Source organism: Phalaenopsis equestris, unplaced genomic scaffold (genome assembly GCF_001263595.1).
Source record: "Phalaenopsis equestris unplaced genomic scaffold, ASM126359v1 Scaffold000160, whole genome shotgun sequence".
NCBI classification, from domain to species: domain Eukaryota; kingdom Viridiplantae; phylum Streptophyta; class Magnoliopsida; order Asparagales; family Orchidaceae; genus Phalaenopsis; species Phalaenopsis equestris.
This window is the reverse complement of record NW_018164602.1, coordinates 541,791-560,858: the sequence shown is the minus strand read 5'-3', so window position 1 is coordinate 560,858 and position 19,068 is coordinate 541,791. Positions and strand designations below refer to the sequence as shown.

General features: G+C 34.1%; 1 protein-coding gene across 1 annotated transcript in view; it reads left to right on the top strand.

The window, feature by feature from the left end:
• LOC110021988 (protein TSS) overlaps positions 1–19,068 on the top strand; it is a gene marked incomplete in the record, with an annotated part of 50,252 nt that overhangs the window by 17,436 nt on the left and 13,748 nt on the right. The window contains 12 exon segments of the mRNA XM_020720739.1: positions 5,395–5,457; positions 5,558–5,659; positions 8,220–8,537; positions 8,619–8,711; positions 8,794–8,895; positions 8,972–9,076; positions 10,486–10,619; positions 12,490–12,673; positions 13,029–13,160; positions 13,262–13,374; positions 13,562–13,652; positions 13,867–16,444. Coding sequence (XP_020576398.1) covers positions 5,395–5,457; positions 5,558–5,659; positions 8,220–8,537; positions 8,619–8,711; positions 8,794–8,895; positions 8,972–9,076; positions 10,486–10,619; positions 12,490–12,673; positions 13,029–13,160; positions 13,262–13,374; positions 13,562–13,652; positions 13,867–16,257 — 3,828 coding nt within the window.

Genomic DNA, 19,068 nt, shown 5'->3' with positions numbered 1-19,068 from the left:
ACCTTAAGGAGGCACAAAACATTGCTTCTGGTCACGAAGGCGACTCATATATGTTGATCCAGTCGTGATCCTGTTGATGCTTCCTAGCTATCAAAATTTTCACGTGATCCCGTCGTAGTACTCAACTTCCCCGCAAAATCACGTACCGCGATCCAGTTGTTGCCTTCACCACAAAGATGCGAGGGACTTTTGGGTCTCTATAAGCCGCAATCCAGTCGCTTTGCCAAACCAAGTACCGTGATCCCTTCGTTGTGTTATCCACTAAGGGAGTTTTGGGTCTATGGTCTATCTATGTCGTGATTCCATTGTTGCCTTCTCCGTCAAGTCAAGTACCGTGATCCAGTTGTTGCCTTCTGTGCGAATAGAGAAGGGAGTTTCATGTCTTTGTAAGTTGTGATCTCGTCGTTGCCTTCTCTGCAAGCTTTAATCGTCATTATATGATGATCTCACGTTCTGTACTACGTCGAGATAAATGCTTGAACACTAAATCAAAGCAATTTGATACGATATACCGATTTCTCATAGAAATAAAGACTAATATATATTTTATTTCTTGAACACTAAATCAAAGCAACACAACACGAATATATGAAGATAAATGCCTATAATTCGAGGGGTAGGCAATCTAAATCCAATAATTCGAGAGGTAAAAATTCTCTCTCAAATTCTAACCCTAAGTTTCAAAGACTTAATCTCATGCATATCTCACCCTTAACTTATTAGGCTCTATTTAATCTAAACAATAATAAATAATAAAAGAGTACATTGCCCTTAGGCATACAAAAGATAAAATTACCCTTAGGCTAGGCCATCTTTTATATGCACATTGCTCCCTCCTTCACTCAATTTTAAATACAAGTTATATATATAAAAAATTGTCAGTTTACTATATCTATCAACAACTCAGTGAATACTCTTATTTCTAAATTATAGTTTTAGTTGACAATTTATAAATTGAAATGATCATTTAACTATTTCTCTCTCTCTCTCTCTTCACACACACACACACATGGTCATCTCAACAACATTATCTAAAATTGTCACGACCCAACCTAGGACTTGAAATTAATCAAGGTGGGTACAGACAGTTAGTGAATTTTTTTTTATATTCATTTTCTATTACTAACATTTAACAAATGAAAAAGCAACTAGATATAAGAAAATTAAACTAAACTAGTTATAAATTTATCTCTGGTCTGATTGTTCATGTCTTCTATAAATATTTTCTTTTATGTTGCTCATCTTATAATCAATTAATTAGACCTGAAAAATTAGCTTAAAGTAATAATGAGTTAACCATAGTATATAAATACTCATACTCCTAAGCTATAGTAACATAATGAAAAAAATAATATGCATGTTAGTTAAACTTTATGTAATTCAATTTAAGAGCATTTGAAAGTTTGTATTATCTAATATGATTATTCAAGATACTTCTAAATATTAACTATGTCCTAGTATATCGTTTACATATCAATATCTTTTTAATTTATATACAGCTGGTGCAAGAACACTGTCTATACTTATATCAATGAAGATACATTGACATCAATATCCTTTTTCATTTACGTGAGCATGTACCTTAGTGTTCCTTGATTCAACTCGCAATTACGTAGATTGTTAAGCTCAGAAAGATGATAAAAAACTTGACTCGATTTATATTTAAACGGCTAGTGCGCAAAATAATATTTTATAAATTTTAGAATTTGATTTATATTTCCCACACCAGGGATTTTACGCAAGTATACGTATCGTTTTAAGTAACATGGGGTTTTCTTTTAAGACCCCAAGTATCGATCTCACAAAAAAGCGATATAAGATATCCCTTAGACTAATTCTAATCTAATACTATCAGATCTTAGTTTGGAATTTCGATTAAAGTGGTTTTTATAATAACTATTCCTAAATGAAAATATTAATATAAACATAACTTTCTAGATATAAAGATAAATTTTCTGGATAAATTTGTTTTGAGAATTTTGAGATAGTAAAGTCAACCCTTCGCGTGCAATGACCTGAAAATGTAAATGAATGAAATGCTTAAAATATAATGTTGTCAGTGACAAATAAGAGCATATCTTATTCTTTATCCCCTCTCGGTGCTTGCAAAGAACATTAACTAACTTAAGACCGATTCCTTAATATCTCGATTTCACATCAATGTTATCTAGTCTCTCACCTCTATATGCCCTTAGCCTATGCCATCATGATGGTCGAATCTCAGCGTCAGAGTTTTAAACCTTAAGCTAAATTGATAAGAATCTAGTTCGTCACTCTAGAACTAACCAATTTTACGCCCATCAAAATTTATCTCCCTATTTATTTTCACTCCCCCTTAGGTGATCACAATGACTGCCTAGAATGAAGTGTGGTATCCACTTGTTGGGTGAAATCATAGCCTTCCCAGGTCATTATGTTTCTCAACGAATTTTAACCTCACAATTTTAACCTCACAAGTGATCAAGTGATCAGTTTGCAAAGTTAATTAAGAGTCGGTGAAAATATCATCACATTAATAAAATAATAGAATTTTTAATCAAATTTAAATTCCTAAACATGTATCCAATTCATTGCAAAAGAAAAGTAAAATGAAGATAATGACATAAACAATAAAAAAAATGATAGATTATGTAATAAACTCAGTGTCAATAAGGAACATATGTCTACCTATTCTCTTTAAAGCATATAGATATGCTTAGTATTCTATTAGTTTTATGCAACTATCTGTCATGTAGAAGCTTCTAATAGAAACAAATCATCAATTATATTTCTTTAAAAGTTGCATTGCCGCTCATATTATTCCTCAATAACTAACCGGACAATGTGAGTGCACTCTAGTTGCAAGATCACCGCTCTCCCGAGTCTTAGTTTCACTTACAATAAATTTTAACATAACATATTGTCACTTAAGTTATGTCATTGAAGCGAAGGAGATATTACTCATCTCAATAAAATAAAAATAATTCTATCATAAAATAAATTTTCCTACACATGTCATTATTTCATATTAAAAGAAAAAAGTAAAGAAAATTACTTACAACAAAAAATTTCATTTAAATCAAAGAAAATCTGCTAGAAAGTGTTTACAACAATTACAAGATAATGAAGAACACAATACTTAGTTTTTTCCCTCTAAAAAAGACAAAAAATTTCTCCAACAAAGTCTCCTGCCGATCCATGCGCCGCTCATACTTCTTTTCTCATCTCTCAAAATCCCTCACCATTTTTTCTAGAAAATGAAGAAATCGACATCTCCATAAACTCACGCCAAACTCCTAAAATAGTTCCTAATTTTTTCTCTATACTCCCCTAATTACTCATTATGAGAGGCATCAGCCCCCCTATTTAAAAAGAAATAAAAACCCCTCATTTTTCTAAGAGACACATCTTTTCATCCAAGAAACACATACTTTCATTACAAGAGACACTTCTCTTCATTCAAGAGTTTTTCCAAGTCTCAAGATTCATTGAATCGCTCCATGGGGTGTGCAAGTTGTCTAGCAGCTTCCAATACATCGCAAAATGGCCCAGAATCGCCCAAAAGTTGTCCAATAACCGTCTCGGGCGCTATAGCGCCACTCTGCACGCAGCTTCACCGTTTAGTCTCGTTTCGCTCTGTTTCAACTCCGTTGCGCTCCAGATTGGTATACCTACAAGATAGACATGAGAACAATATTTCTTTAAAGTGTAATTTCATTGTAATTTCATTCAAAAACCATTCAAAAACATGGAATAAATATGAAAGAGATTAAGCATGGAAAGTCATATCAAAATACGATATATCAGAATTTTCTTCTTTGCTCAATTTGGCTTCAAATTATACCATTTTTGCTTCATTTTCACCAAAAGTTCATTTATTGTACCTAAAGATAAAAATATTCAAAATACATTTCTTTAAAGTGTACTATCATTAAAAATGTGCATGAAATGTACATTAAAAGCAGGTAATTTTTTGTTGGATCAATCCCACGCTAGTATCGTAAAGGGTTGAACTTCATCTTAGTTAATTATGCATATATAATGATCATCCGGTTCATATCATTCATTCGTGTATTTCATTCAATCCAATATTTTTTTGTATACATAATGTATAATAATTATCGTTAAAATGTAAAATCATCACAATAATATGATTAATAAAAGAGGAGTATATAAATTAGAATAAAATTTGACAATTAAATTTATAGGTAGTAGTAACTATGAATGCAATTGATTAATAAAAACAAAAATGCTACTGCATATTAAAAGTAAGAGTACTTCAATTTCATCGTATTGAATGATCCCTTTCAAATTCTTTATTTTTTTTTCACATCTTCACTTTTCTCATTTGATTATATTTCATAATATTCTAACAATAATATATAGCAATTTATAATTAAATTGACTATAAATGATTACCAAATAAATACTAAATTTTTCTCTTTATTTCTTCTTTTTTGCATGAACCAATGTTGATGTTATTGGTCCTTTAATTCAATTGATTGTTCAAATTAAATTACTGACCTTAATTCATAAGGTTTAATATCATGTAAATGGAAAGGATTGTCATATGACGACAGACATTGAGTACTATATGACTTGATCTAACAGCAGTTTTTTACACGTTGAGGACAATGTGTTTTTTTTTTGGAGAGGAGTATTGTTACGTCGGTGCCTAGCCCAAACGCAATTTTGTCGTCTTAGCCTAAGGGTTATTTAGTCTTTTATTATTCATTATTGTTTAATATAAGTATGACTAATATGATTAGGGTTGGGATTATGCATGAGATTGGGTCTTGAGTTTTAGGGTTAGAGATTGTGACAGATTTCCTACATCTAGAATTGTAGGATTTGGGAGACATCGCATACCTCATGAATTATAGGTGCTTATCTTGATCTATTCTCATTGTATTATTGGTGTTAATTGAAGAAAAAGAATTTGCTTTGCCCTAATTGTTGCGGATTTCCTGTCGGCTTCATGTCATGTTCTTTTAGGGAGGAAGAAAAGAGAAAATAATTTATCATAATTCTCCAATATTCACAAGACTATAAGCTTGGGGTCATAAATGAGAGCTTTCTAAGGATATATTCACGTTTTAGATGTTTAGTTTTGGTTTATCATTCATTTTTCTTAAATGTATTTTCTGCTTTTCATATTTTAGTTTGCCAATTCCTTGTTATTGCCTTATCTGTTTTCATTTCAAATTTTGGTTATAAAATTTTGCTTTTAACCACAAAAAAAAAAGAAAAAAAAAAGTGCAATTATTCATGCATGTATGTTAACTATTGATAATTTTTGCGCCCAATAAGTTATTAGCAATCATAACTGTTATCTATTACGGATAGTTTCAATCAGTTTGTTGCATATAGCATTTTAGTTCAACTGTAAATTATATAAAGTGATCCCTTGTATAGTCTCCACAGGAATTAACTGATATGGCTCGGAAATTTTACGATGAAGTTGCTCTCTCCAAGCTGGTAAATTAAAACTTTTTTCTTAATTATCAATACTATTGTTTCATAATGGCAACTATTATGCCTAATATTCCCATCAATGCCAATATGGTTCATGTTTTAGGTCGCAGATTTTGGTTCATTGGAGCTTTCACCTGTTGATGGTCGGACACTGACTGATTTCATGCACACTAGAGGCCTGAGGATGCGATCTTTAGGTCAAATTGTAAGTTCATCTTTTTTCTTTTAGCACTTCTGCTGCTACATGTGATAGGCGGAGCATTTAGGCAGAACATAGCTTGATTTGCTTGGTGTTCAATCCCTGCAGTTCATATGTGTTTCTTAGCAAACATACAATCAGTGGATTCCTTGTACTTTTTACAGCCTTTGCCATAATCACCACTTCCATTTTCTTTTTCCCAACCATATGATATTGACTTTATAAATGCCATTTCCATCCATTCTTGTTGAGGGTTGCATAAAATGTTAATATCACAAATTCTTATAAATTTGTAGCCATGCTATTGCTTCCATTTCATCTCCAAAATTATTTGTCTAATATTTTTTTGGATAATGTTTTCAACACAAAGATATCTAATGCCACATTTATATGCAAGTTTATAGTTCATATATGCCTTGGGACATTACAAAGTTACTATCAAGCTCATCCATCAAATGCTTGAATGCAGCTGTTCTACATTATTGAGCAGTTTGGTGTCCCTGACTTGGTGCATTACGGTGCTTCAATGCCTAGAACAATAAAGTTAACTTTGTGCTTAGATCTATGGCGGTATTAAAGAAAGAGATAAAGAAAGGGAAGAAATAACGCTCCAACTATCTACTTGAATTTTGGAAAGTCCATAGAATAAAGGTTTTGTCGAATCTTCAATGTTACCTAAGGAGCTTGAGTTTGTTTGCTTGGGGAAATGTGTGAAATAAGTGAAATAATGAGATTTGATGTTGGGATGATGAATTTTAATTAGCCTTTTTTCTAATCCATATACTAGTGAACTTTACTTCAAGTTATGATAATATAACCCTTTTTTTTAATCCTAGATGAAGGAATTGTGTAGTGTTTATAAGAACACCTTAATTGGACTTGCGGCAAATAAATCTAGAAAGAATATATTTTGGATTTGGCTTTCATTGGATAGGGTGAATGGGTAAGTGTGATCTGAATTTATCATTTAAATTGGTTCTACTTTCCCGTGTTGAGTGGAGGAAAAGTTACAAATAGAATTGATCTTCTTTTACATTGTTATTTTAGCTAGCTTTAATTTGCATATACTTATACATTGTTACTTGTATACATCTATACATGTCAAATTAATAATTTGCCATAGAAGAATTTTTTTTATTCAAAATGAATTAGTTTGTTTTACTGATATTTTAACTAGATTAAACCAGCCATGGCCAGACTTGGCTTGTCTCAAGATTTGATCAAATAACTTTGAGCTGATTTTCTGACAGAGTCAGTTTGGATTGAGATCGGATCGTTAACTGCTCTACTAGTTACTTTTTTCATATTCAATCTGTGATAGTAACTACTATATTTGGATGGAAAATTGAGTTTTTGTAGACGTTATTGTGCATTTTTTCTGTCTTTTAATTAATTCAACAAGCTGTCAATTATAGTTAAACAGTTGCACAATGGTTATTTTAACACTGATTATTTCTTAAATCATCAGCACCTTTTTTCTCAACCAAATTTCAGCTTTGAATATTTTTTTGCAATTCCTGATTTTTAAGAAAAAAATTTATGTCCGGACTCCTAATGTAGCTTTATGTGCAGACTCCAATAATATGTTGCCACACGTGCTACATTGCGGAGGTTATTTTGGAGTTATTGAAGTAGAATCGCAGAAGTTATTTCAAGGCTATTTCGGGATTATTTCGTGGTTATTGAAGAGAAATTCATATATTCTACTTCAATAACTTAGAAATAATCCAGAAAAAAAACCCCAAAATAACCTCCGAGGTTCCACTTCAATAACTTCGAAATAACACTACGGAGATTATTTCAGGGTTATTGAAGTGGAATATATGAGATTCTTTTCAATAACTCTGAAATACCCAAAAATAACCCCGAAATAACCTCCATGGTGTTATTTTGGGGAGGTTCTTTCGGGGTTATTAAAGTGAAACCGCGTAGGTTATTTCAAGGTTATTGCGGAGTCTGCGGTTCCACTTTAATATTATTTAGGTGGGTCGGATATAGGACGCATGACGGTATATTACTGAGAGTCCACACATAGAGCTACGTCAGGAGTTCAGACAAAAATAATTTCCTATTATTAAATAACATTTTGCAGTTAGCCTACCCCTTTTCCTTCCACTTCCTTTCTCTACTAATTCTATCTTGACCCTGATGCTTTTTTCTTATGTTGCCCAAACCATCTATATCTTTTTTATTTTATTCTTCAATAGTGCTACTTCCGGCTCTCTCTCCAGCATAATCAATTTTAGCTGTCTTTTCTATATTTTTCACCAATTCATATAACATTCTCATATTTCATTATTGAAGTGTTTTTTAGTAATTTTTTAATTATTCAAAACTCACATATTATATCGGTGGAATTTTGGTTATTTATCATGTAGTGTCTTAAGGTATTCTATTTTTACATAGTACTCTGGGTACCATATAGGTTTTTTACCATACCAGTTGTCACTTCTTCTTTGTTCCCATCTGTTGTATGATAAAATCAAGGTAAGTAAACTATCAATCTCACTGCTAAAAGTTTTACATGTAATCACTGAAAATTAAACTTAACTATTTGTCTTTTCAGGTAAAGCTGTCAGAGAAGCTGTCACATGTGCAATCCCTTTGTATTCACGAGATGATTGTAAGAGCTTTCAAGCACATTTTGCGAGCTGTAATTGCTGCTGCTTATGATATTGGGGACTTGGCTTTGTTGATAGCTGAAACTCTTAACTTGCTTCTTGGCATTCCTCAAACTGGAGATATGGCTGATGCTCCTAGAGTCCATACTATTGTCTTGAAATGGTTAGAAGTGTTCTTGAAGAAAAGGTATGGATGGGAACTTAGGGCAGAAAATTATCATGATGTGAGGAAGTATGCTATTTTAAGGGGACTATGTCATAAGGTGAAGAATGCCATTGCCTTGTTTGAATTGGGTGTTACATCTGTAATCATCACCTGAACTGGAGTAATTTCTCTTTTTTAGGTGGGCATTGAAGTTGCACCTCGAGACTTCGACATCAATTGCTTTCTGCCCTTTCACAAACTAGATATAGTTAGCTTGGTGCCTGTTCATAAGGTAATGAGAATTTTCACTTATTTTGGAGTTTTGATTTTGAATTGTGCATTAATAATAACTCCAATGCAATTATTTTTTGCAGCAAGTTGCATGCTCATCGGCAGATGGGCGCCAGCTATTGGAATCATCAAAAACAGCCCTTGATAAGGGCAAACTTGAAGATGCTGTCAGCTATGGAACAAAGGCATTTTAAAATCGAATATCAAACTTGTCTTTCTTATTTTATATTTATTTTTTATTTATTTTGTACATCATTGCAGGCTTTGGCAAAGTTGATAGCAGTATGCGGTCCATATCATCGGATGACAGCTGGAGCCTACAGCCTTCTTGCTGTTGTTCTCTACCACACCGGTGATTTCAATCAGGTAGGAACAAGTTCGTTGATAAGGATGTATCTGCCATCTCCTGGCATCTCCATGAGTAGTTTTAAAGAAGCATGAATCCCTGTACTGGTTTAGGTTGATAATCCGAAAGTTATAGGAAGTAATTATCTCAATTAAAATTTAGATGGTTATAAGGTATATGCAATGCTATTGTCTTAAACCATTTGGAAGATTCATGTTCTTTTTTCTAGTTTCCTCATTAAGTTTTTGTTGAATGGAAAGAGGAGCAAACACATATTAACAATAATGCTAAGGAGGAAATTACCCATGTAAGATAAGGTCAACACACAATGTTTCTTTCCTATGTTTAATATTAATCATGTCATGCTAGGAGAGTTATTATTACTAGCATGTATGATGTATATAATGCCAAGTTTAGATGATACTAACAGAAACTTCTCTCATTCAAAAAATTTTGTATCAAGGCACGTTCAAAAAATTTTGTATCAAGGCACGTTCAAAAAATAAATCTTTTAATCATGTTTCACGACTGTTTGGAAAGAATCACAATGTATTTGCTTAGTTTGTAAAGATCTAAGTAATGTAGCTGTGTATTATCAAACGTTAAACTCCTGTGAAATTGCTCAAATGTTTTACAGATTTTGATATTCTTTCTCCTCTCTGGCAGCATTTTTAGAATCGTCGAGCTTATACAAATCATTTGGGTTTGACTTTGTAAATACTCCTGAGCTTTTATTTTTGTTAAGAGTTTTTTTTTTTTAAATTTCAGTTGAACTTTATTAGATTTCCTTGAACTTCTAACTTACTAGGTTTGGTTTAAACCTTTTTCCTTTCTAAACCATGTACAAATTTTGTATTTATGACCTTAGGAGTGCCCCTACTCGCATGCCAAAATCATCGCATTTTTCCATGACTGCGCTATCGTTCCTAAGTGCTCATTCCATGCAATCTATAATAAACACTTTGCACTTTATCTTTTTTTGTTTTTATCATATGTTGTAAGCATGCTTAATCATTTTATTTTTTGACTTATGTTTTGGTCTTTTTATTTCCTCCTGAAAGCTTCATTGGTGAAGCATAGTTGATTTTACTGCTCTCTATAAAATTTCCTTCTAGTTACAATGACAACTTAGTAGTTTAGTATACTTTTCTAATTTTTCTGTGTATTTATAGTCCCATTAATTTGTTCCTTATCTATTCCCTCAGTTTTTATGTATAGATATCTAATCAGGCTTAGAGATCACTTTATCTTAGATTCATCATCTTATAACTTATGTAGCTGACATGGCACATCACATAGTTTTGTCCTTAATTGCCTGAGCTATTCTCTCCATGTTTTAAACTATTCTCCACTTTATTTTTGTAATTGAAGTTTTAGGCTTCTTTTTTTCTTTGACAAGAGTTACTATCAGAGTTTCTATCCATGTTAGGCCACAATTTATCAACAAAAGGCATTGGATATTAACGAGAGAGAGCTAGGACTGGATCACCCTGATACTATGAAGAGTTATGGTGACTTGGCTGTTTTCTATTACAGGCTTCAGCATACAGAACTTGCTCTGAAGTAAGCTTATTTCTCCATATTTCTTATACATAAATAACTTTTTTCCAAATATCCGATTTCATTGATCTTCTTCAGCTAAATCAAAATGAATTCCAAAATAAACACTTTGCCATTAGATTTGTGTTAATTGTATATCTTCCGGAGAAAGTTAAGTTCATATTTTTTTATGATATATAAGTAGATGCATTGATTATTTTTCTTTTATTATTAAAATTGAAAACATGTCTTTCATGATATGATTGGCCATGTTTTCTGGTCATAACTGATCAGTGCGTACGGAGGGTCCTTAAAACATAATAAAATAAGTAAGATAAAATTGAATTGCTTAGGTGCACACTGCTGATTACTCCTTACATTTTTTTTTTGTCTTTTTAAATTATTATTCCAAAAGATGATTTCATTTCAATGTGATATTTTACTCCTTTGATAGAAAGCATTTTGTCATGATTTTTTCGACAAGTTTTACGCTGGCTGTCGACTACCTAACGCAACCCTCCACTTTTCTCATCCGGGCTTGGGACCGGCAACGGCAGTGTTAAGCATGCCAAATATACTGAAAATATTTTTCTTTATAAAATTTGCTACCATTTGAGCCTCACAATTTGGAATAGCTATTGCCTCAATTCATTTTGAGACACAGTCCACAACTATTAAAATATATAAGTTTTCAAAAGATGATGATGATCCTATAAAATCTAAACCCCATACATCAAAGATTTCAATTTCTAACATAAAATTTAGGGGCATTTTATCTCTCTTAGATATGTTGCCTACTCTTTGACTTCTATTACATGTTTATATATATATATATATATTTATAACTCTAAATAAAGTAGACCAATAAAATCCAGATTGCTTAGACTGAAAGGAAAATTTTATAAGATGGTGGTGAGACCTGCAATGCTCTATGGCGCTGAATGTTGGCCTTTAAAAGAGAAGCATAATAATAAGTTAAGTGTTGCCGAGATGAGAATGATTAGGTGGATGAGTGGCTTTACACTTAGAGACAAAATGCGGAATGAATATATTCGTGATAGGGTTGGTGTAGCTCCTGTGACAGACAAAATTAGAGAAAGTCGTCTTAGATGGTTTGGTCATATTAAACGTCGACCATTAGATGATCCGATTAGGAGAGTAGATGTTTTAGATTTGACTTGTGTTAAGAAAGGCAGAGGTAGACCTAGGAAGACTTGGGCTTATTGTATTAAAAATGATCTTAATTTACTAGAACTAAATGAAAATATGACACTAAATAGGACGCAATGGAGAAAAAGGATTCATGTAGCCGACCCCACGTAGTGGGATTAAGGCTTTGTTGTTGTTGTTGATAGAAAGCATTTTGCATGTAGAAGGGAGTGAGATTTAAGCCTAGAAGTTGGAAAAATCTTCAAAGCAGAAACTTCATTCATCTTTGAGTGGTTTTTGAAAATTATGAAAATCATTGTCTTCGTGTTAGCTGCTCTTTAAAATCTTGTATTTTGTGGGCATGTCTTTGTTTTCTTCAAAAAATGCTTATATGGGGTAATTCTGTTGCAATTTCTATGATTTTTGTTTTTGCATTAAAAAGACATTTTTTTCTTATGCTTCAGAGTTCAGACACAAATGGCATTTCTATTTTTCATGAATTCTTTTTGAGTTTCATCTGCTTTTATTTACTATAATATTTTTAAGTTAAGTTCCACTGCAGTCTACATGATTTTCTGTGGATGGTCATCAGTAATGGACTTTCATGATTAAATATTCCCAATTTTTACTGTTAACATCTCGTATTATTTGTTCATCCTATGAGCTATACGCTTAAGTATCTGCCCTCTAGATTTCATCAGACAATTCTATAAAGTTCTCAAAAGCTAGATTTTATGATAACCAGGTATGTGAAGCGTGCGTTGTATCTTCTTCATCTCACTTGTGGCTCTTCCCACCCAAACACAGCTGCTACTTATATCAATGTTGCAATGATGGAGGAAGGCCTAGGAAATGTACATGTTGCACTTCGGTATCTCCATAAAGCTTTAAAATGCAACCAGAGGTTACTTGGTCCTGATCACATTCAGGTATGCTACAGTTCATGATCTGAACTTTGTTGGCTTATTTTTCATGTTTAATTTTACAAGATTCAGAACTCAGATCATGATGCGATAATGCTCATCCTTTCTGAAAGTTTTTTTTCCTTTTCTGTGGAACCCTGCACCTCAACTACTGGTGGAACAAATTTACAATTCCCTCACTGTTTTATTTCTTAATTTTTTGAGCAGCTTAAAGCATAAATTAATATTATATCTACGCTTCAACCTCTACATGTATTACCGATGCTAGTCCATTTTATCAATTTTTTAGGGATGTTTTTCTATTTCGTTGTGTTGCTGTTTTATTCAATGTGGCTTAGAATTTTGCCATTTGCTTTTTTAGACAGCGGCAAGTTACCATGCTATAGCCATTGCACTCTCCCTAATGGAAGCATATCAACTGAGTGTTCAGCATGAACAAACAACATTGCAAATTCTTCGAGCAAAGCTTGGACCTGATGACTTAAGAACTCAGGCAATTCCCATTTAAATTTTCCTAAGAAAGCTGTTAAAGGATAATTTCTAATGCCCATTGGTAAATTTCTTCTAATCTTTTGGCCACTGGATCTTTTGTAGGATACTGCTGCCTGGCTTGAGTATTTTGAATCCAAGGCTTTTGAGCAACAAGAAGCTGCACGCAATGGCACCAAGAAACCCGATGCATCTATTGCCAGTAAAGGCCACCTAAGGTTTATGCACAGAACTCACTGTTTTTACCGATTAGATGATGCATACTTTATTTCTCATACCAAACCTTTTATTTATTTATTTTGAAGTCTAAGGTTGGGATGTCCAACAGATTTGATTGGCTAACTGCTCTGTATTTATTATTATTTTTTTCCTGCATTCTGCAATTTACAATTTTCTCTTTGGCAGTGTGTCTGACCTTCTTGATTATATAAATCCCAGTCAAGAAATCAGGGGAAGGGATGCTGAATCTATAAGGAAGAAAAGCTTAAGTTGGAAGGTAACTATTTCATTTTGTTTACATTAACTGTCAGAAATTATTCAATAAAACTTTTAATAATTCTAGAAGCTGATTTCAGAAGTTGTGTAAGTGAATAAGTTCTTATTAAGTCAGATAAAAAGGCTACTCCAAGTAGCCAGGATGCTTGGAAATATCAATGGTATACACTCGTTTTTATTAATCTGAAATGAATGCCCATTTTATTCTGATTTAGGTGAAAAACCGTTCCTGCCAGAACTTGAATTTACCAGATTTGGATGGATATTGTATGTCTTCTGACTCATCAAATAAAGATCAAGATCTAGTAAACGAAATCGCAGATAGAGAGGCTGAGAAAAATGTTCCTTCTATATGCTCTGAGCATGAACATGAAGCGTCAGTGTTGGAAGAGGACATTACAGCTTTCCAGCAGTCTAATGTTGCTGTTGAGGAACAGCCTGCCCCTGCTGATAAAATTCAAACTGAAGAAAGTATGGAAGTTGAAGAGGGTTGGCAACCTGTTCAATGGCAAAGGTCAATAGGATCAGGCAGACAGAGACTCAAACAGCGTGCTCCAGTTAGTGGGATACCAAATAACTATAAAAAAGCTGTTCCGTTCGAAACTGCTCATACCAAACCAAGATATTCGCATTCTGGTAGCCGCTATTATGTATTAAAGAAGAGAACTTTAGTCAGTGGAAGTTGCACTGATTATTACCACTCAAAGAGTCAGTCACCGGGTAATAGATTTGGCCGTAAATTGTACAAGGCTGTAGCATATAGAATAAAGTCAACGTCATCTAGCATCTCCGAAACAACGAATAGTGCTAAAATTCTCAATGAGAAAACAAACTCACTGTTGGACGATGAAAACAATATGGTATCTGTTGATATGAATGGTCAGAGGAATCTGATTGGTGAGGTTTCAGAGTCACAGAATGATGGGATGATTAGTCTTGGAACCTCTCCATCTTATAAGGATGTGGCTTTGGCACCCCCAGGGACAATTGCTAAAATTCAAATCAGGAAATACCATAACCAGAAGTCACCAACAAGAGAAAATGAACCAGAGGTAAACAAGCTTTTACCAACAGAGAGTCCTGTTGAAGAGTCCCGTTTGCTGGTTGAGTTGACAAACATAAGCCAAGAGAAAGAACTACTGCGCAAGTCCGTGCTTGGTAGTACTCCAATTGACTCAAAGAGCCTCACTGAAGAGAAAGAGGATAGTACAAAAGGTCAGTTGCTTACCTTAGAGAATGAGATGGAAGTTACAAATATAGAAGAAAAATCCATGAACAATGGAGACAGAGAAAGCAAATCTGCAATGTCTGCAGATGAAGAAGTGGCTTCATCTGGGATCATGTTCACTGAGGTTGTTCCTGAATCTGTTATTTCTAGTGAGGAAGCTCCGGAGCTGATATGCAGGAGTGTTCACAACATTAGTAACGCATCTTCAGATGTTGATAACTGTGAATTATCTGAGGTCTCAGTTTCCGATGAGGCGACAGAAAAATGTCCCATGGATGTGCTATCTAATAGCATTGAGCCAAATACGAGCCTGGTTACTAATTGTCATGAGGATTTTTCAAATGTCAGTTCTTCTAGTAAAGCTGATAGTCATGATGACAAGGAAAGGTTTTCATTGAATATAGGTGATGCAAGAGACTTGCCTAACAAGAAAATGTCTGCCTTGTCTGCCTCTGCGGAACCCTTCAATCCATCTCCCACAATTGTAATTAATCCTGTTCCTATGAATGTTAGCCTCTCCTCCAGTACCATGGCAGCTGTAAAACCATGGTCATTGAATTCCACCCTTCATCCAGGGCCACCCCCAATAATGGCCACAACACCTGCTATCTGTGGTTCTCATCACCCTTATTATCATCCAGCTCTTCGTTCCCCTGGTATCATAGCTCCTTTATCATTTATGCATCCTCCATTTAGTCCACCATATAGTCCGTCATATGGTCGGCCTCCTGTACCTAGCAGCACATTTGGTATGAACAATAATGTGCATCATCCAAACCATTTTCCTTGGCACTGTAATATGAATCCAAGTGCATCTGAGTTCATGCCAGGAACGCTGTTACCTGGCTGTCATCCTGTGGATTTCCCTGTCACATCTACTGTCATCAATCCTATTTTTGAAGCCACATTAGAAATAATTGATCAGCCTGATAATGCTAATTTTCAGAATTCATCACCTCTAGTGGACAGCAATGTTGGAGAGACAAACCAGATAGAACTAGCTGATGAAACAACAGGTCCACTGAGTGACATTGTGGTCCCACAGGATTTAGCAGCAGTGAAACAAGAATCTGTGGAATCTCATGGACCTTCTGACACTATAACAGAGCCAAAGCCTAAGGAATCTTTGAAAGAACATACTGATTCTATCTGTGAGAAACATTGTAATAAAAAATATGAGCGTGATGGTAGCTTTAGCATATTTATTAAAGGAAGAAATCGTAGAAAGCAATCTCTGAGATTGCCTATTAGTTTGCTTAATAAGCCATATAGTTCACGGTCATTTAAGTGTATTTATAACCGAGTAGTTAGAGGAAGTTATGCGGCTAGACCGTCTGGGGTATCTCCTAGTGAGGTTCGTAGGCCTGGCATCTCATGAGCCATGTTACTGTCTACAGAAGAAGGATATGTGGAAAATATTATTCTCATTTGGCAGTTGGCAGCTGGCAGCTGGCAGCTTTACAATTGACGCTTATTTTTAATTTCCTCTGTACTTCTGTTTCTTCCCAGCATATTTTTACAAATTTGGACGTGAGATCTGAATGAGCTTCCGGGAAAGAGCACAGGTGAGTCGCTATCACTGTCTTGAACAAGTCCTATTTGGCATAAATGAATTTCATTTTCTTCCTTTAGACTTATATTTCTTATTTATAAAAAGGGCCCAATTAGTTCTCAGGTATATGAGATAGAGTGTTGAACTTTGTGTAGCTTCCTGTGCCTTAGCTGAAGCACATTAATTTTGCATCATTTTTGTTATAAAATTTTTTCCTTGGTTCAACGTATGGGACTGACTTTCTGATATGTGTATATTTTGGTGGATGATCATGTTATCTATAAATGTTTTAAATTTGATGGAAACAGGGTTTGATTGATTGGGATTTATCAGGACGTGGATTAGAACATTTGGCTGATGATGTGCAGGAGCCATAAGGTTTTATATTTAGCATGATATAAAGAACATAAAGTAATGGGAGCTTAATTAAAAATTTTTACTCTAGTAGATTTGATTACGAGAGAATTGATGATTGCAATGAAGTTATAAATATGAATGTGAATAGTATATAATCTTGTAATAGTAAATACAGTAACTAAGGATTGGAGCACTGAATTTCTTTTTAAGGTATATCGAGTCAAATGAAGACCCTTTATGGAGGTTAATATTGTCATGCGACTTCAGGATAAAATTTGATAACAATATGAAATGGTTGTTATGGAGAATGGATGTTTAACTTCACGAGTAAATGAAACAATTAATGAAAATAATTTTCCTAAGATAAGGTGGTGCAGCTTAAAGGTGAGAAGTGTTTAATCTTGAAAGTTAGGTTATTAGAAGAGCTAGATTATAACTTGAAAGTTGTACCAAAATCATTTCGGATATGATCGTTGTTGGTTGCATGGACAAAACTTCCTTGGAAAATTTCGGAAGTTTTTGAAATAAATCATTCATTAATAAGAGAGTTTGTGGTGGGAATGAGGAGGTCAAAAGGGTACTAAGGCATAAAAGTATGTTTTTAAAGAATGGTTTAAGATAAGCACCAGTGAAACTAAAATTAATTATAAGAAAGCTAGAAGTGATGTGAAAAACATATTAACTAAAGCCAATACTCTTACAGTTAAAAGATTTATGTGCTAGAGTTTATCTCAAAAAAGGAAAAAAATATATAGAAAATATAATATAAATGAAAGGATATTTAGAAATTTACAAGTTAGTGTGTTGAAAGTTAAGATAATAAGATCTTAATCAAAGTAGAATACATCACAAAGAGATGATAATTCTGTTTTGAGAAATAAATAAATAAGCGTTTTAAGGAATTCAGTTTTTTAGAAGAGTACAATGAGTGTAATCAAGAATTATGTGATCCATAAGCAATACATTCAAACGATATACCTAGTATGATTTAGGAGTTACATAATATATTGGAGTTTTGTTCATATTTGATAGAATCTTAAAGCTAGAGCATGCTACTAGTTTGAGATGGAGCATCTTGTGCAAATATTTAGGCATAAAACATATTCCTGATGTGGAAGTACTGTTAGGTGGCAATTGGTAGCATCCAGTGCTAATGTTGATTGTAGATTTATATTCCACTGTGCATTCTTTTTTTCATGAATAATGATCGGAGACTCATTTATCTAGTAAGTATGTAACTACTAGCATACAGCCATTGATATCAAGGTCTATATGTGCGTTCAAATCCCTTGTCATTTTCTGCATATTTTAGATCAGGCTTTATGTCGTATTTGTATAATATTAAGTGGGTATTGATATATTTTACCATGCATGAACATGTTGAGAATTGGACCTTATTTAGGGTCTTATTGGTAAAAAAGGGAATATTGAAGAAGTCCAGGGGTTTATTTGTACAACATTGTAATACCCTGTTTAAGTTCATGCTATGAATGCACAGATAAGTTTTTTGAACGATTCTTTCTATTTGGTATCTGAAAAAAAATCCTAGTAGTCTCGGATGTCAGGATTGGCATACGCGTACAAAGACGCAAAGCTCCCATCTGCCGCTCAACAAGCTCCCATTTGTCGCAGGGGATCGCAACGAACAATGACTCAAAACCAACATTCGCGGCTTGCAGGTCTCTGTCGCATCACCGATCAATGCAATACTAGCTTAGAAAGAGCCAAGATCGCGGCGTGTTGGTATCTATCGCTTCGTTGAACAGTTGTTATTGGAGCTAATAGGGGTGCCACGCCAAAGCGCATCGTGATACAGTTGCAAGTGGAGCCATTGAGAAGGGACGCCGCGGGACAACACATGGCGATATAGTTGCAATTAGAGCTACTAAGAAGGTTGCGGAGGATTGCAGCTTCCAGAGACCTGTAACTCCTATCCTCCTGTTTCTTTGTGATAGAATCACTGGAGCTAACAGGTAGGGTCACGACATGACCGTAGACCGGAAAAGAAGGCCACAACAAGATCACATGATCATAGCGTACTAATGCGATGGATTGAATTCGTGTATGATCTATGTGATCTAAACTTGTGATTGAGGATGTCAGAAGACAGAGATATTGTGGGAGGTAAAGGATTGGAGCTTTTGAGGAAGATAGTGCCGACACAAAAAAGAAAGAAAGGTTGTTTGGGGGGGTCGCCTGTAAGAAGCTGTCGGCAGCCGGAATTGAAATCCCATCGCCCGCTTCGGAAGGACGTTTTAATTACGTGTATATATATATATA